Source organism: Salmo trutta, chromosome 16 (assembly GCF_901001165.1).
Source record: "Salmo trutta chromosome 16, fSalTru1.1, whole genome shotgun sequence".
Classification (NCBI taxonomy): domain Eukaryota; kingdom Metazoa; phylum Chordata; class Actinopteri; order Salmoniformes; family Salmonidae; genus Salmo; species Salmo trutta.
The window spans coordinates 7,999,736-8,017,848 of NC_042972.1; the positions used below are offsets into that span (position 1 = coordinate 7,999,736).

Below are 18,113 nucleotides of genomic sequence, written 5' to 3' on the forward strand. Positions count from 1 at the left end.
CAACAGCAAGCTACAAGCCTATCTATTAATCTGCACACCAACAGCAAGCTACTAGCATATCTATTCATCTGCACAAAAACAGCAAGCTACTAGATTATCTATTAATCTGCACACCAACAGCAAGCAACTAGCCTATCTATTAATCTGCACACAAACAGCAAGCTACTAGATTATCTATTAATCTGCACACCAACAGCAAGCAACTAGCCTATCTAGTAATCTACACACCAACAGCAAGTTACTAGCATATCTATTAATCTGCACACCAACAGCAAGCAACTAGCCTATCTATTAATCTGCACACCAACAGCAAGCTACTAGCCTATCTATTAATCTGCACACCAACAGCAACCCTACAAGCATATCTATTAATCTACACACCAACAGCAAGCTACAAGCCTATCTATTAATCTGCACACCAACAGCAAGCAACTAACCTATCTATTAATCTGCACACCAACAGCAAGCAACTAGCCTATCTAGTAATCTACACACCAACAGCAAGCTACTAGCATATCTATTAATCTGCACACCAACAGCAAGCAACTAGCCTATCTATTAATCTGCACACCAACAGCAAGCTACTAACCTATCTATTAATCTGCACACCAACAGCAAACTACTAGATGATCTATTAATCTGCACACCAACAGCAAGCTACTAGATTATCTATTATATCCTATTTATTTATTCTCCAGGAGAAACTTGAATCATCCATCGCCTGCTACCATGCAATGTTTGTGTGCTCCACGGGGCACCATTAATCACAGCAGGATAAATTGCATGTTGTCTCATGAGAGAAAATTCATTTAAGGGCCAGCTGTGCAGCCCAGTTCTGAGCCAATTGCAATTTTTAGAGGTCCCTCTTTGTGGCACCTGACCACACGACTGAACAGTAGTCCAGGTGTGACAAAACTAGGGCCTATAGGACCTGCCTTGTTGATAGCGTTGATAACAAGGCAGAGCAGCGCTTTATTATGGACAGACTTCTCCCCATCTTAGCTTCTGTTGCATCAACATGTTTTGACCATGACAGTTTACAATCCAGGGTTACTCCAAGCAGTTTAGTCACCTCAACTTGCTCAATTTCCACATTATTTATTAGAAGATTTAGCTGAGGTTTAGGGTTTAGTGAATGATTTGTCCCAAATACAATGTTTTTAGTTTTTGAAATATTTAGGACTAACGTATTCGTTGCCACACAATCTGAAACTCACTGCAGCTCTTTGTTAAGGGCTGCAGTCATTTCAGTCTCTATAGTAGCTGACATGTATAGTGTTGAGTCATCCGCATACATAGACATTACTCAAAGCCAGTGACGTGTCGTTAGTAAAGATTTTAAAAAGAAATGGGCCTAGGCAGCTGCCCTGGGGAATTCCTGATTCTACCTGGATTATGTTGGAGAGGCTTCCATTGTGTTCTGTTAGACAGGTAACTCTTTATCCACAATATAGCAGGGGATGTAAAGCCATAACACATACGTTTTTCCAGCAGCAGACTATGATCAATAATGTCAAAAGCCTCACTGAAGTCAAAACAAAACAGCCCCCACAATCTTTTCATCATTGATTTCTCTCAGCCAATCATCAGTCATTTGTGTAAGTGCCATGCTTGTTGAATGTCCTTCCCTATAAGTGTTCTGTAAGCCTGTTGCCAATTTGTTTACAGTAAAAAATTGTTCAAAAGAACAGCTGCTTTTTCTCTAACAACTGCTCTAGGTCAGTGGAGGCTAATGAAGGGAGGACAGCTCACAATAATGTTTGGAACAGAGTGAATGGAATGGCATTAAACACGTATTTGTTATATTTGAAACCATTCCAGTCATTCTGCCCCAGCCATTATCATAAGCCCCCCCCCCCCCCCCCCCAATTAAGGTGGCACCAACCTCCTGTGCTCTAAGTGCAAGAAGTAACTTCCTACACCGGCCTACACCGGGTTTGGCCGGTGTAGGCCGTCATTGTTAATAAGAATTTGTTGACTTGCCTAGTTAAATAAAGGTTAGATAAAACAAATAATATATATATATTTTTTTTAATAACATACTTAGTTTGACGTTGAACTAACGCTCTGGAGTAAGCTAGCTATAGTATGCAGGTGTTTAGCCAGGCTGATAAATGGAAGTAGTTTCAAGTCCTCTAAGGTAGCTAGATATTTATATTCTAACACACACAGACCCAAGGAGAATCTATCGTCCCAGGGGAGTGAGAGCTGTGGGGAACACGATACCGAGTCCGAGTCCCTGCACCTGCACTCTGAGAGCAGACTGTAGGCGGGCCGTCTTTGATGAATGGTTCTGTAGTGTGTGGGTTTGAGATGTGCGTCCAAAATGGCCCCCTATTACCTAGTCCACTTATTTGGATCAGAGCGCCTGTGGGGGGGATTTATAGGGAATAACGGGCCATTTCAGATGCACACCCCAAACCACACAGCATTGCACATTCATCAAAGATGGCTGCCTGCTAAAGTCTGCTTTCAGACGCTCTTAAATGTCTTCCTCAGGGGAGTGATATGAGGATACCCACCACTCAGCACTCAGCTAAAAGGAGACTTTAGTTAAGAGACTATTGAAACAATACAGGATCAAACAATACAGAAGTATTAGATACATACAGTATTTAAACATGTTCAGTTTGGAAAATGGGTAACATCCAGGCTTGATGCCATAATCAAGATATTATTTCCATTACACATTGTTTGTTTGCACAGAAAACGCAAATAGGTTTCTGAATGTATCTTTACCCAATCACGTGTCAAGTTGCAGTGAGTTGTGCACAGTGACCTGGAGAGCAGTGATATTTATGGAGTCTGGGTTCAACGGAGACAATGTTTTAATAAAAACTGAGATGTTTGTTGGACGCTAATAAAATCTGAGTTTACAATGAAATCATACCTGTGCGTACAAGGGAGCTGGGGGAATAGGCAGAGGGAAGGAATTAGGGATTATTTCAATTATAGAGTAATGTTGTGGTGCTGAAGAGTGTGTGTGTGTGTGTGTGTGTGTGTGTGTGTGTACAGCTACAGAGGAACTCCATGATCTAGCATTACTATAACAACCACTACAGTTACAGAGGAACTCCATGATCTAGCATTACTATAACAACCACTACAGTTAGAGAGGAACTCCATGATCTAGTGTTACTATAACAACCACTACAGTTACAGAGGAACTCCATGATCTAGCATTACTATAACAACCACTACAGTTACAGAGGAACTCCATGATCTAGCATTACTATAACAACCACTACAGTTAGAGAGGAACTCCATGATCTAGTGTTACTATAACAACCACTACAGTTACAGAGGAACTCCATGATCGAGTGTTACTATAACAACCACTACAGTTACAGAGGAACTCCATGATCTAGTGTTACTATAACAACCACTACAGTTACAGAGGAACTCCATGATCTAGCGTTACTATAACAACCACTACAGTTACAGAGGAACTCCATGATCTAGTGTTACTATAACAACCACTACAGTTACAGAGGAACTCCATGATCTAGCGTTGCTATAACAACCACTACAGTTACAGAGGAACTCCACGATCTAGCGTTACTATAACAACCACTACAGTTACAGAGGAACTCCATGATCTAGCATTACTATAACAACCACTACAGTTACAGAGGGACTCCATGATCTAGCGTTACTATAACAACCACCACAGTTACAGAGGGACTCCATGATCTAGCGTTACTATAACAACCACTACAGATACAGAGGAACTCCATGATCTAGCGTTACTATAACAACCACTACAGCTACAGAGGAACTCCATGATCTAGCGTTACTATAACAACCACTACAGCTACAAAGGAACTCCATGATCTAGTGTTACTATAACAACCACTACAGCTACAGAGGAACTCCATGATCTAGTGTTACTATAACAACCACTACAGTTACAGAGGAACTCCATGATCTAGCGTTACTATAACAACCATTACAGTTACAGAGGAACTCCATGATCTAGCGTTACCATAACAACCACATACCGGGAATATGTGAGGGGGGCATTGGTTGGACAAAAATAAGAACAGTCTTGTTTTCGGCTGCCCTTTCAGCCTACGCAGGGCTAGCACATGGACAGGTTGTGAGTGGGAGGGACTGCAGTTATAGTTCTGTCATAAACAGAGAGAGAGGAGAGGCGAGGAGAGGAGAGGAGAGGAGAGGAGTGGAGTGGAGAGGAGTGGAGAGGAGAGGAGAGGAGAGGAGTGGAGTGGAGAGGAGTGGAGAGGAGAGGAGAGGAGATTAGAGGAGAGGAGGGTTAGATTGGGAGGGACTGCAGTTATTGTTATGTCATAAATAGAGGGAGAGAAGGAAGAGAGGAGAAGAGAGGAGAGGAAAGGAGAGGAGATGGAGGAGAGAGAATAGAGGTTTGACAAAGAAAGCTACACTTCAGCCCACATTTATTTAAATATGCCTCCTTGGAAACTAAGTCTCCTTGGAAACTATAACACTACTAGAGCTCCTTTGGTCTCTAGGCAAACCTCTTCAGTCTTTATTGATTCTACTGTGTTCCCATGAAACAGGTCCTCCTCTACATATTCTCCTCTTCATTTTCCACCAGAACACCTCCAGAGACCAGCGTTCCCAGAATCACAGGAACAATAAATATTCCTCTCTCTATAAACTTTGTTGTTGTTCCTTTTTTTCTTCTTCTTTTCATTCCTCTTCTGGGTTCTGAACGATGACAAATACATGTCAGTATTGCAGAGGGTTGATGTAGTATGATGTTCTCAGTGACAGACTACTGTGTATCTTCATCACGTCATCCTTCAGAACAGAGGCTGCCACACACACACACACACGCACACACACACACACACACACACACACACACACACACACACACACACACACACACACACACACACACACACACACACACACACACACACACACACACACACACCTGCCTCTTGTAACCTGAGCTGACTGTCATTGTGAGAGAAGATAATGCCATGACAACAGGTTATCTTGACAACAGGTTATCAAGGTCAAGCCAACTGAACAAGTTTCCTTAAGCTGATCTCTGTGTGTGGAGGGAGGACGCAGGGGGAGGCAGAGAGGAAAGAGGAGGTATACAGTATGTGTGTGTGTGTGTGTGTGTTGCCCGCTGTTCGTCTAGCTATCTCCCTCCTCCTCTGTTTACCTCCACTGCCTCCCTCCTCATCTCTGCCACCCCCTGCTTACCCTCTTCTCCTCTCCACCCCACCTATCTCCCCCTGCCAACCGCCTCTCCCCCATCTCACCCCTGCCTCTCCCCCCATCTCTCCCCTGCCTCCCCCATCTCTCCCCTGCCTCCCACATCTCTCTCCTGCCTCTCCCCCATCTCCCCCCTGCCTCCGCCAGCCTCTCCCCCTATCTCCCCCCTGCCTCCCCCATCTCTCCCCTGCCTCCCCCATCTCTCTCCTGCCTCTCCCCCTATCTCCCCCCTGCCTCTCCCCCTATCTCCCCCCATCTCCCCCTGCCTCCCCCTATCTCCCCCCTGCCTCCTCCCATCTCCCCCCATCTCCCCCCTGCCTCCCCCAGCCTCTCCCCCTATCTCCCCCCTGCCTCCCCCCATCTCCCCCCATCTCCCCCTGCCTCCCCCATGTCCCCCCTGACTCCCCCTATTGGTGCTCATTTCCTGTCTCTCTAATCCCTAGAGAAGAAAGTCCTCAGCAGAGCTGCACTCTCCAGTGGTGAAACGCATGCAATATTATACTGCTGCAGCACACACACACACACACACACACACACACACACACACACACACACACACACACACACACACACACACACACACACACACACACCAACATCAATCTCATTATATACATTAGCTATTCATTATCTTTTACGATCATTAAAACAACAATACATTATTCATTAGCCCCATTAATGAAACTATACATTATTCATTACAGCAGCACTGTACTGCTAGTTCACCATCAGGGACTAATTGTCAGGGAGATGTATACTGAAAGAGGTTTTAAGCGAATGCAAAGTACTTAAACGTTTTTAATGTAAACGGCTAAATGGATCAGAGGAAATCAATCCAAATGCATAAACATTTTGATTCACTCCATTGATGTTGATATTGACTACTTTTAACAGTTGTTTTTCCAAAAACAGGGGTGTTCCATAACCTCTTCTATATTTCCACTCCATCCCCAGATTCTGCTTGCCCTCCCTCAGGTTGTACAGTTGAAGAGGCCCCCGGTGAACCACTAGCATTATAGCACACCGGAAACTCTAGAATCCCTTTTACTTGATAGTTTTCACTTCCTCCGGTTGTTCAGGTAGTTCGACCCCAACCACTTTGCAGCACAAAACTACAGCATCCCTTTACCTGATCTGTTTCCCCTCCCTGAGATCGTAGAGAGAGAAGAAGACGTCTGTGTCTTCTCCCATGGTGTTGTAGGTGAAGCTCTTCAGGCTGACGAACAGGTGGTGAGGGACGGGGATACGACAGGGCTCTACACCGTGGCCACGACGCACACTGTCAGCCTGTGTAGACGAGACGGCACACAAAGACATGTACACAGGGCTAGAATACACTGTCCAAAAAAATCTAGATGTTTCAACTAAATAACTGTCTCCACAGCCTTTTTTCTTGTTTACTTAATTCCCTTGACGGTAAAAGTGCTACCTGAATTTAACATTTTTAGTTGGCTCAAACTTAGCTCCAACATGAGAAAACGTAGGCAAAAATTCAGTCAACTTAAAATGATGTGTTTACTCAATTTGTCTCAACTACAAATTATTATTTTGGCATTTTTTTACAAACAAAAAAAGGCTGTGGAATTAGTTCCACACACACACACACACAGTACTTTTAACGTGGTCTTTCAACTTACACATTTTACATACATGTTGTGCATGTTCATTTATACAGTAATTAGTATTCATCATGTCCTCACCTGGGATTTGAACTCATAACCTCTTGGTTCACAGCATTCCAATCTTCCTGCTACACGTCTGTGTCAATACCTGATTTCACCTGTATTGTTACACTTTGCACTTCAGTGTAAATCTCAGCTCTGCTAAATGTACACTCAAGAAAAACTGTTTTATTTTCAGGAGTACCATTTAAGCAGAGTAAAATGCCCCACCAACATTAGACAACTATACAGAAAAAAACTCAAAATGCTTAAATAAGCAAATCAATCAATGATGAGAGAATATTGCTATTAAACAATAATCGACAGAGATATGGTGGCGTAGCAGGAAGATTGGAACGTCATTAAACCAATCGGTTGTGAGTTCAAATCCCAGGTGAGGACATGTTGAATACTAATTACTGTATAGATGAACATGTTAAAAGCGCTGTGTAACTCGTTTTTGTGTGTTTCTTCATACTGGGTGACTTCAACCTGACAGGTATTCTGTCACCCTGTGGGGACGAGACAGGACAGGGATACTGTCACCCTGTGGGGATGAGACAGGACAGGTATTCTGTCACCCTGTGGGGACGAGACAGGACAGGTATTCTGTCACCCTGTGGGGACGAGACAGGACAGGGATACAGTCACCCTGTGGGGACGAGACAGGACAGGTATTCTGTCACCCTGTGGGGACGAGCCAGGACAGGGATACAGTCACCCTGTGGGGACGAGACAGGACAGGTATTCTGTCACCCTGTGGGGACGAGACAGGACAGGGATACAGTCACCCTGTGGGGACGAGACAGGACAGGGATACAGTCACCCTGTGGGGATGAGACAGGACAGGGAACAGTAAATTTGTGAGGACGAGACAGGACAGGGACATTGTCACCCTGTGGGGACGAGCCAGGACAGGGAACAGTAAACTTGTGAGGATGAGACAGGACAGGGATACTGTCACCCTGTGGGGACGAGACAGGACAGGGAACAGTAAACCTGTGAGGATGAGACAGGACAGGGATACTGTCACCCTGTGGGGACGAGCCAGGACAGGGATACAGTCACCCTGTGGGGACGAGACAGGACAGGGAACAGTAAACTTGTGAGGATGAGACAGGACAGGGATACTGTCACCCTGTGGGGACGAGACAGGACAGGGAACAGTAAACCTGTGGGGACGAGACAGGACAGGGACATTGTCACCCTGTGGGGACGAGACAGGACAGGGAACAGTAAACCAGTGGGGACGAGACAGGACAGGGAACAGTAAATCTGTGGGGACGAGACAGGACAGGGACCAGGAAACCAGTGGGGACGAGACAGGACAGGGAACAGAAAACCTGTGGGGACGAGACAGGACAGGAAACCTCAGGGCATGTTATATTATATGTGAATTATTGTACATAGATAATTAGATAACATGATGTCAGCATTGTGATGGTCATTTTCATGCAGTAGTGACAGTGCAGAGAGTATGTTGTACCTGGGTTGTGCTTTGCTGGACACTGTGTCTGCTGGACAGATGCTGCAAAGACATGAAAGAAAAGACGAGAGAGAGATAGAGATAGAAAAAGAGGAGAGAGTGAGAGAGGAAAGAGAGAGAGATGAGAGAGAGAGATGAGAGAGAGAGAGAGAAAGAGAGGAGAGAGAGAGAGAAAGAGAGAAAGAAAGAGGAGAGAGAGAGATCCTCAGTTAGTCATCCTCTTTTGATTGTGAATCAGATAGCAAAACCTTGGCAATATGTACATGTTTCATTTGCTTAGAGTGCAGCAGCGCTAAGCCGTGGTTGGTTGTCAGGGCATTGTGAGTATGAGGCGGTACGATAGGCCGGGGACGCCCCAGGCAGAGCACAGCATGTTGGGAGGATAAGACAGGGCAAGAGGGAGTGAGACAGGCTGTCAGAATAAGACAGTGACTGTGAGACGCTGAATCACCACTCAGAACAGTGCACAGGAACAGAATAAACCCAATGTCGTCCCATAATTCATAGTACCTTGAGTAGAAACCCAAGGCGAAGATAATTTAGTGATAGATATATCTACTTCATAGATCCAAGCTGAGATAAACAGAGAGTAAGAGAGGTCAATGTACAAGTTTACCGTCTCTCTCTGAGTGTAGAGAAGAGATACAGGGTGAAAGGCATCATCCAAACAACGCAACTCCACCCTCTCTCCCCCCTCTCTTCCCCCTCTCCACCCTCTCTTTGCCTTCTCCACCCTCTCCTCTCTCTCTCTCCACCCTCTCTTTACTCCCTCCACAACTTCTCCACCCTCTCTTCCCCCTCTCCACCCTCTCTTCCCCCTCTCTTCCCCCTCTCTTCCCCCTCTCCACCCTCTCTTCCCCCTCTCTCCACCCTCTCATCCCTCTCTCCTCCCTTTAGCTTTTATTCGGGGAGAGTTCCAAGGTGAGAAGCATCATACCCAACACCTCCTGCCCTCCCTCTACCCTCTCCCTTATCGTCTACCCCTATCCTCCCTCTACCCTCTCCCTTATCGTCTACCCCATCCTGCCTCTACCCTCTCTACCGTCTACCCCATCCTCCCTCTACCCTCTCCCTTATCGTCTACCCCTATCCTCCCTCTACCCTCTCCCTTATCGTCTACCCCATCCTGCCTCTACCCTCTCCCTTATCGTCTACCCCTATCCTCCCTCTACCCTCTCCCTTATCGTCTACCCCATCCTCCCTCTACCCTCTCCCTTATCGTCTACCCCTATCCTCCCTCTACCCTCTCCCTTATCGTCTACCCCATCCTGCCTCTACCCTCTCTACCGTCTACCCCATCCTCCCTCTACCCTCTCCCTTATCGTCTACCCCTATCCTCCCTCTACCCTCTCCCTTATCGTCTACCCCATCCTGCCTCTACCCTCTCTACCGTCTACCCCATCCTCCCTCTACCCTCTCCCTTATCGTCTACCCCATCCTGCCTCTACCCTCTCCCTTATCGTCTACCCCTATCCTCTCTCTACCCTCTCCCTTACCGTCTACCCCTATCCTCCCTCTACCCCTCCCATCTCTCCTCCCTCCTCCCTCCACCCCTCCCCTCTTTCCTGCCTCTCCTTCCTCTACACCTCCCCTTCCCTCACTCCCTCCCTCCCCTCTCTCCCTCCGCTCTACCTCTACCCCTCCCCTCTTTCCTGCCTCTCCTTCCTCTACACCTCCCCTTCCCTCACTCCCTCCCTCCCCTCTCTCCCTCCGCTCTACCTCTACCCTCTGCCCCACTCTCTCCCCCTCCACTCACTCCTTCCAGCTTCCCCTCTCCCCCACCCTCTACCTCTCCCCTACCCTCCACCCTACCCTCTACCTCCACCCTCTCCGAGGTGAGAGCTACTGTAATCTCCCCACACCTACAACCCAAGTACCCATTATCACCTGCCATCATTCCTCAGAGACCCTCCGTCCTCCTCTCTTCTCCTGCCCCCCCCCCCCCCCCCCGCCATGTGTCATATCTGCCAGCACTACCCACTTCCATCTACTTCTATCCTGTCTTAGATGTGAGTGTCCATTAACACTAGGCATCCCCCAGTTACCCTGCCCCCTGCCATGGTGCCAAGGTCTCGCTCTCCCCATCCCCACCACTTTGCTGTACCTCTGACATCAGATGTAGGATCTTAATTTGAGCCAGATTGCTACAGCAGGAAAATAATCCTGCAGCAAGAGTAAATGTGAATTATTACGTGGATTAATTAATGAACATTTCTGTAGGAGTTGATGCATTTTTCATAAGGGAAAATCAAGTCTGACATTTCCAAGTGGAAATTACAAACTTCAGAAGCCTTTTTAACCCTCAAATACACTACATGTTTGACATGTCCTGCACAGAAGGACAGTTCTCTTCCAACAGGGTGATCAAATTAAGATCCTACATCTGTAGATGTCTTTCTCCTTCTACCATTCAGTCCTCCGGCCAAGCCGGCCACTTTGCCAGGGCTGTAGCACAATGCCATTACCTCAGCAATACCCCCAGAGCTGGGGGCAAGGCCAGGGCAGACACTCTCATTAGACTCAGCACCACCCCAGAGCTGGGGGCAAGGCCAGGGCAGACACCCTCATCAGACTCAGCACCACCCCAGAGCTGGGAGCAAGGCCAGGGCAGACACCCTCATCAGACTCAGCACCACCCCAGAGCTGGGAGCAAGGCCAGGGCAGACACCCTCATCAGACTCAGCACCACCCCAGAGCTGGGAGCAAGGCCAGGGCAGACACCCTCATCAGACTCAGCACCACCCCAGAGCTGGGGGCAAGGCCAGGGCAGACACCCTCATCAGATACAATCATCATATTGCCAATGTCTCCCTCCCATTCACTATTCTGTTTTTGTGCTCCAGATATTCAGCTAACTAAACGATTGACCTGTTGCAACAAATACATAATTGGCTCATCATTGTTTTGTTGCTGCGATGACAGTTGTCATTAATCAAAAATAGCTCAAACAACACAATTATGTCTACTGTACCTGTTATATACTGAACAAAAATATAAACGCAACCTACAACAATTTGAACGATTTTTCAGAGTTACAGTTCATATAAGGAAATCAGTCAACTGAAGTAAATTCATTAGGTCCTAATCTATGGATTTCACATGACTGGGCATAGGCCCACCCACCTGGGAGCCAGGCCCACACATCGGGGAGCCAACCCAGCCAATCAGAATGATTTTGTCCGCACATTTTAGAGTGGCCTTTTATTGTCCCCAGCACAAGGTGCACCTGTATAATGATCATGCTGTTTAATCAGCTTCTTGATATGCCACACCTGTCATGTGGATGGATTATTTTAGCAAAGGAGAAATGTTCACTAACAGAGATGTGAACAAATTTGTGCACAACATTTGAGATCCGTAAGTTTTTTTGTGTATATGGAAAAATGTCTGGGATCTTTTATTTCAGCTCATGAAACATGGGACCAACACTTTACATGCTGTATTTATATTTTTGTTCAGTGTAGTTTAGCTGCTGTTATGGCTACACTGAATATGATTAATGTGTAAATCATCACTTTTTAAGACAAAATATCTAGTTACACAGCTCCAGCTATTGCAGAGGTTTCTGCTTCTTCCATACACGTACCATACGTAAGGGTGTGTTTTATTGGACAATGTACCATACACCAGCAACAGTCACTAAGCAACAGCAGGACATCGTCATGACTCTAGTGCGTGCCGCACACAGTCGGCCCAGTGGTACCTACCATTTACATTTAAGTTATTGAGCAGATGCTTATAGTCAGTCCATTCAACTTTTGTAGGGAAAAAAAACAGTGGTAAGTGGTAACGTTATACCTACCGGTCAGTGGTACCAACCATTTTGTATAAGTCTCTACAGTGGTCAGTGGTACCTACCATTTTGTATAAGTCTCTACAGTGGTCAGTGGTACCTACCATTTTGTATCAGTCTCTACAGTGGTCAGTGGTACCTACCATTTTGTATAAGTCTCTACAGTGGTCAGTGGTACCTACCATTCTGTATAAGTCTCTACAGTGGTCAGTGGTACCTACCAGTTTGTATAAGTCTCTACAGTGGTCAGTGGTACCTACCATTTTGTATAAGTCTGAGACGCTGATCTGGTCTGCATCCACCATTTCAAACTCCTTCCTGGGTACGAGGTCCAGGCCCAGGTGTCTGTTGAGGAGAGGAGAGGGAGGGAGGGAGCAAGAGAGACACGGGGGGAGAGAGAGGAGAGGAGAAGAGAGGAGAGGAGAGGAGAGACACGGGGGAGAGAGAGGAGATGAGAGGGAGGGAGGGAGCAAGAGAGACACGGGGGGAGAGAGAGGAGAGGAGAAGAGAGGAGAGGAGAGGAGAGACACGGGGGAGAGAGAGGAGATGAGAGGGAGGGAGCAAGAGAGATGCGGGGAGAGAGAGGGGGGGAAGGGAGGGATCAAGAGAGACACGGGTGGAGAGAGAGGAGAGGAGAGGAGAGGGAGGGAGCAAAAGAGACGCGGGGGAGAGAGAGGGAGGGAAGGGAGGGATCAAGAGAGACACGGGTGGAGAGAGAGGAGAGGAGAGGAGAGGGAGGGAGCAAAAGAGACGCGGGGGGAGAGAGAGGAGAGGAGAGGAGAGGGAGGGAGCAAGAGAGACGCGCGGGGGGAGGGAGGGAAGGGAGGGAGGGAGGTATTGATGCTCATATTAGAGAGACATATTTCCCTCAGATTACACAGATCCACAAAGATTTAGAAGACAAACCCAAGTTTGATAAACTCCCATATCTACTGGATGAAATACCACAGTGTGACATCACAGCAGCAAGATTTGTGACCTGTTGCCACAAGAAAAGGTCAACCAGTGAAGAACAAACACCATTGTAAATACAACCCATATTTATGTTGATTTATTTTCACTTTTGCAGTTTAACTATTTGCACATCGTTACAACACTGTATATAGACATGGTATGACATTTGAAATCTTTCTTATTCTTTTGGAACTTTTGTGAGTGTAATGTATACTGTTCATTTTTATTGTTTATTTCTCTTTTGTTTATTACCTATTTCACCTGCTTTGGCAACGTTAACATGTTTCCCATGTCAATAAAGCCCTTTTGAATAGAATTGGATGGAGAGATAAGAGGAGGCAGTTCTAAGTGCCAGTGGGTTTATTCATTCTATACCACACACCTTTCTCAGTGAGCAGCAGGGAATTATCCTCCTGCAGTCTTATATAACCTGTGTGTGTGTGTGTGTGTGTGTGTGTGTGTGTGTGTGTGTGTGTGTGTGTGTGTGTGTGTGTGTGTGTGTGTGTGTGTGTGTGTGTGTGTGTGTGTGTGTGTGTGTGTGTGTGTGTGTGTGTGTGTGTGTGTCTGAGAAGCCAGGCTGGCTGTTGACAATATCGTGTTGCAGAGGTGTGTGTGTGTGTCTGTGTGTCTGTGTGTCTGTGTGTCTGTGTGTGTGTGTGTGTGTGTGTGTGTGTGTGTGTGTGTGTGTGTGTGTGTGTGTGTCTGCCTGACCGTGTGCGTACTCCTGAGTCTGTGTTGGGAGTGCCTGCATATGTGGGTTTGTGTGTATGTGTTAGGTGTGATCAGTAGGATGCTGTCAGAGGAGATTGGGACAGAACAGAAAGTGATCTAGTCTACTCGACACAGAGCAGAGACGTGACTGGCTGGCTGGATGACTGGCTGGCTGACTGAATGGATGACTGGCTGGCTGGCCGGCTGACTACTCGGATGACTGGCCGGCTGACTGACTGGTTAACTGACTGACTGGCTGGCTGGCTGACTGACTGAATGGATGACTGGCTGACTGACTGACTGACTGACTGGATGACTGGCTGGCTGACTGACAGGATGACTGACTGACTGGCTGGCTGGCTGAATGGATGACTGGCTGGCTGGCTGACTGACTGGCTGACTGGATGACTGACTGGCTGGCTGACTGACTGGCTGACTAGCTGGCTGGCTGACTCACTGGCTGGCTGACTACCTGGATGACTGACTGACTGACTGACTGACTGACAGGCTGACTGACTGACTGACTGACTCACTGGCTGACTGACTGACTGGCTCACTGGCTTGCTGACTACCTGGATGACTGACTGACTGACTGACTGACTGACTGACTGGCTGACTGGCTGACTGACTGGCTGACTACCTGGATGACTGACTACCTGGATGACTGACTGACTGACTGGCTGGCTGACTGATTCACTGGCTGGCTGACTGACTGGCTGACTGGATGACTGACTGGCTGGCTGACTGATTCACTGGCTGACTGACTGGCTGGCTGACTGATTCACTGGCTGGCTGACTGACTGGCTGACTGGATGACTGACTGGCTGGCTGACTGATTCACTGGCTGACTGACTGGCTGGCTGACTGATTCACTGGCTGGCTGACTGACTGGCTGACTGGATGACTGACTGGCTGGCTGACTGACTGGCTGACTGGCTGGCTGGCTGACTCACTGGCTGGCTGACTACCTGGATGACTGACTGACTGACTGACTGACTGACAGGCTGACTGACTGACTCACTGGCTTGCTGACTACCTGGATGACTGACTGACTGACTGACTGGCTGACTGGCTGACTGACTGGCTGACTACCTGGATGACTGACTACCTGGATGACTGACTGACTGGCTGGCTGACTCATAGGATGACTGGCTGGCTGACTACCTGGATGACTGACTGGCTGGCTGACTGACTCACTGGCTGGCTGACTACCTGGATGACTGACTGGCTGATTGGATGACTGACTGACTACCTGGATGACTGACTAGATGCCTGACTGACTGGCTGACTGACTCACTGGCTGGCTGACTACCTGGATGACTGACTGACTGGCTGACTACCTGGCTGACACTGGCTGGCTGACTACCTGGATGACTGACTGGCTGACTGACTGGATGACTGGCTGGCTGGCTGACTGACTGGCTGGCTGTTTGACTGGCTGGCTGACTACCTGCATGACTGACTGGCTGGCTGATTACCTGGATGACTGACTAGCTGGCTGGCTGACTACCTGGTTGACTCACTGGCTGGCTGACTACCTGGCTGACTCACTGGCTGGCTGATGACCTGGATGACTGATTGGCTGGCTGGCAGCTGAACATAATATGGGGCCGTCTCAGACTCCACTAATGCCATGGTTGTTTATACTCAGACACCCAGACACTACTAATATAACAAGGTGAGCTGTTGTCTCAGGTCTAAGTGTTCAGGGCAAGATAAGACAAGGTTAAGGAGGGAGTGGTTTGATGGCTCAGTTGTTTGAAGCTACAAGGAGGGAGTGGTTTGATGGCTCAGTTGGTTGAAGCTGCAAGGAGGGAGTGGTTTGATGGCTCAGTTGGTTGAAGCTACAAGGAGGGAGTGGTTTGATGGCTCAGTTGGTTGAAGCTGCAAGGAGGGAGTGGTTTGATGGCTCAGTTGGTTGAAGCTGCAAGGAGGGAGTGGTTTGATGGCTCAGTTGGTTGAAGCTACAAGGAAGGAGTGGTTTGATGGCTCAGTTGTTTGAAGCTACAAGGAGGGAGTGGTTTGATGGCTCAGTTGTTTGAAGCTACAAGGAGGGAGTGGTTTGAAGGCTCAGTTGGTTGAAGCTACAAGGAGGGAGTGGTTTGATGGCTCAGTTGGTTGAAGCTACAAGGAGGGAGTGGTTTGATGGCTCAGTTGGTTGAAGCTACAAGGAGGGAGTGGTTTGATGGCTCAGTTGGTTGAAGCTACAAGGAGGGAGTGGTTTGATGGCTCAGTTGTTTGAAGCTACAAGGAGGGAGTGGTTTGATGGCTCAGTTGGTTGAAGCTACAAGGAGGGAGTGGTTTGATGGCTCAGTTGGTTGAAGCTACAAGGAGGGAGTGGTTTGATGGCTCAGTTGGTTGAAGCTACAAGGAGGGAGTGGTTTGATGGCTCAGTTGGTTGATGTAACTGGTCTGCTGGTGCTGCTCCCAGCCTTGTGTTTGTGTATTTGTTTGGATGGAAAATAAAGTATCTATTTTATTCTAAGGTGAGGCTGAATGGTAAGGTAACTTACTCGTTGCCCCAGTCCAGGCGGATGGTGATGTGTCTCTTGACGTCTTTGACCTGGTCCTGGGTCAGGTGACCAGACAACATCTGTCTCCGAAGGTCAAACAGCTCATTCATCACGTGACGCAGCTTGTAGAACAAGTCCACCTTGTGTTTCTGTGGGAAAGAGGAGAGAGAGAGGAGAGAGAGAGAGGGAGGGAGAGAGAGGAGAGAGAGAGAGGGAGGAGAGAGAGGGGAAGGGAGAGAGAGAGAGGAGAGAGAGGAGAGACAGAGAGGAAAGAGAGAGGAGAGAGAGAGGAGAGAGAGGGAGGAGAGAGAGAGAGAGAGGAGAGAGAGGTAGGAGAGAGAGAGAGAGAGGAGAGGTTTAGTAAGAGTATGACATTGTCAAGTTGAAATACAGAGAAGGGAAGAGGAGAGGAGAGATATCATATTTAATATCCCGCCTATTATGCCAATGGTGTCTACATCATAGGTTCATAGTTTATAAGCAAAGTAAGATCACTTAGCTCCACAGTACACTACAGAAGATCTAGCCAGTAACATCACATTCTGACATAGACTGTGAATCTCTTTACAAAACCAATGCAGGGATGTTTCACTTAGCGGCAGACACTTCTATTTCTACTCATCCTACACTCGCTATCTGATCTGCCAAGAATAAAATGTCCATCTTCACAGACCAATTTCATGTTCACTGAAAACGTCTGAGTAAGTCAGAGCAAGTCAGCACACCATTTAAATTGGGCCAAATCAACATCCCGTTCCTGTCGGACATGACTTACCAATCAGATCATAACACAGCCTTGATCCAAACTGAAGCCCTCCTGAGGCAACCTAGTCCCTGGAAAGGGTTGCCAAAAGCATTGGAATGAAACAAATTCTCCACAATTGTCTATTTCTCCACTCAGCCCATTCAAAACAGCCCTCCACTCAGGGACCACAATAATTACCTTTTTTACTTTACAAATGTAGAAAGCATCCATTATACTGAGATAATGTAGTGTCTGGCTTAAAGAGGTATAGATTACAGGTGATTCCTTACATACAGATGCTGTATCTTCATAATTTTGCTGTTGCAGGAAATGCAAACTTTCATTTCATCAGACTGGCCTCTGCCTGGGGTCTCCAAGTCACTAAGTCTGCCCCCTGGGGCCTCTAACAGGCAATAACCTATCACAACTTTAATGAGCTACTCAAAGACAATATCACATATGTACTGGTAGAAGAAGGCCCTACTCAAAGACAATATCACATATGTGCTTGTAGAAGAGTCAGTCAACAGTCCTGGAGCAGCACTGTTAAAGCCCTCTGATCCACTGGCAGCTGAGAGGAGTAAGTCACTGGTAGAAGATCAAGAGGGCTGGAATGCTTAGTATGGTACAGTGGTATGGCAGGAATACATAGTATGGTACAGTGGTATGGCTGGAATGCTTAGTATGGTACAGTGGTATGGCAGGAATGCATAGTATGATGCAGTTGTATGGCAGGAATACATAGTACGGTACAGTGGTATGGCAGGAATGCTTAGTACGGTACAGTGGTATGGCAGGAATACATAGTATGGTACAGTGGTATGGTAGGAATGGTGTTAGGGATAGAGATAAAATAAGATATAGCTAGAGATGAAAAAGAAGCCATTGAGAGAGAGAGAGAGACAGTGAGTTAGAGATTGAGAGAGATCGAGGACCACACACGATACTATATAAAGCATTCCCTAAATGGTCCCAGTGTGAAGTTAATAGGGTTGCAAAGGGTCAGAAACTTTCCAGTAAATTTCCTGAATTTTAG

The 18,113-nt window shown here is 47.2% G+C and overlaps 1 protein-coding gene across 11 annotated transcripts in view; it reads right to left on the bottom strand.

Moving 5' to 3' along the window:
• The window catches only part of dock3 (dedicator of cytokinesis 3), a 369,152-nt gene that overhangs the window by 102,222 nt on the left and 248,817 nt on the right, over positions 1 to 18,113 (bottom strand). For all 11 annotated transcript variants that reach the window (XM_029692895.1, XM_029692892.1, XM_029692890.1 and 8 more), the window contains exons 6-9: positions 16,333 to 16,481; positions 12,415 to 12,499; positions 8,362 to 8,403; positions 6,344 to 6,501 (exon numbers count right to left, since the gene is read on the bottom strand). In XM_029692895.1, the coding sequence (XP_029548755.1) occupies positions 6,344 to 6,501; positions 8,362 to 8,403; positions 12,415 to 12,499; positions 16,333 to 16,481 (434 nt within the window). The remainder of the gene's footprint in view (positions 1 to 6,343; positions 6,502 to 8,361; positions 8,404 to 12,414; positions 12,500 to 16,332; positions 16,482 to 18,113) is intronic.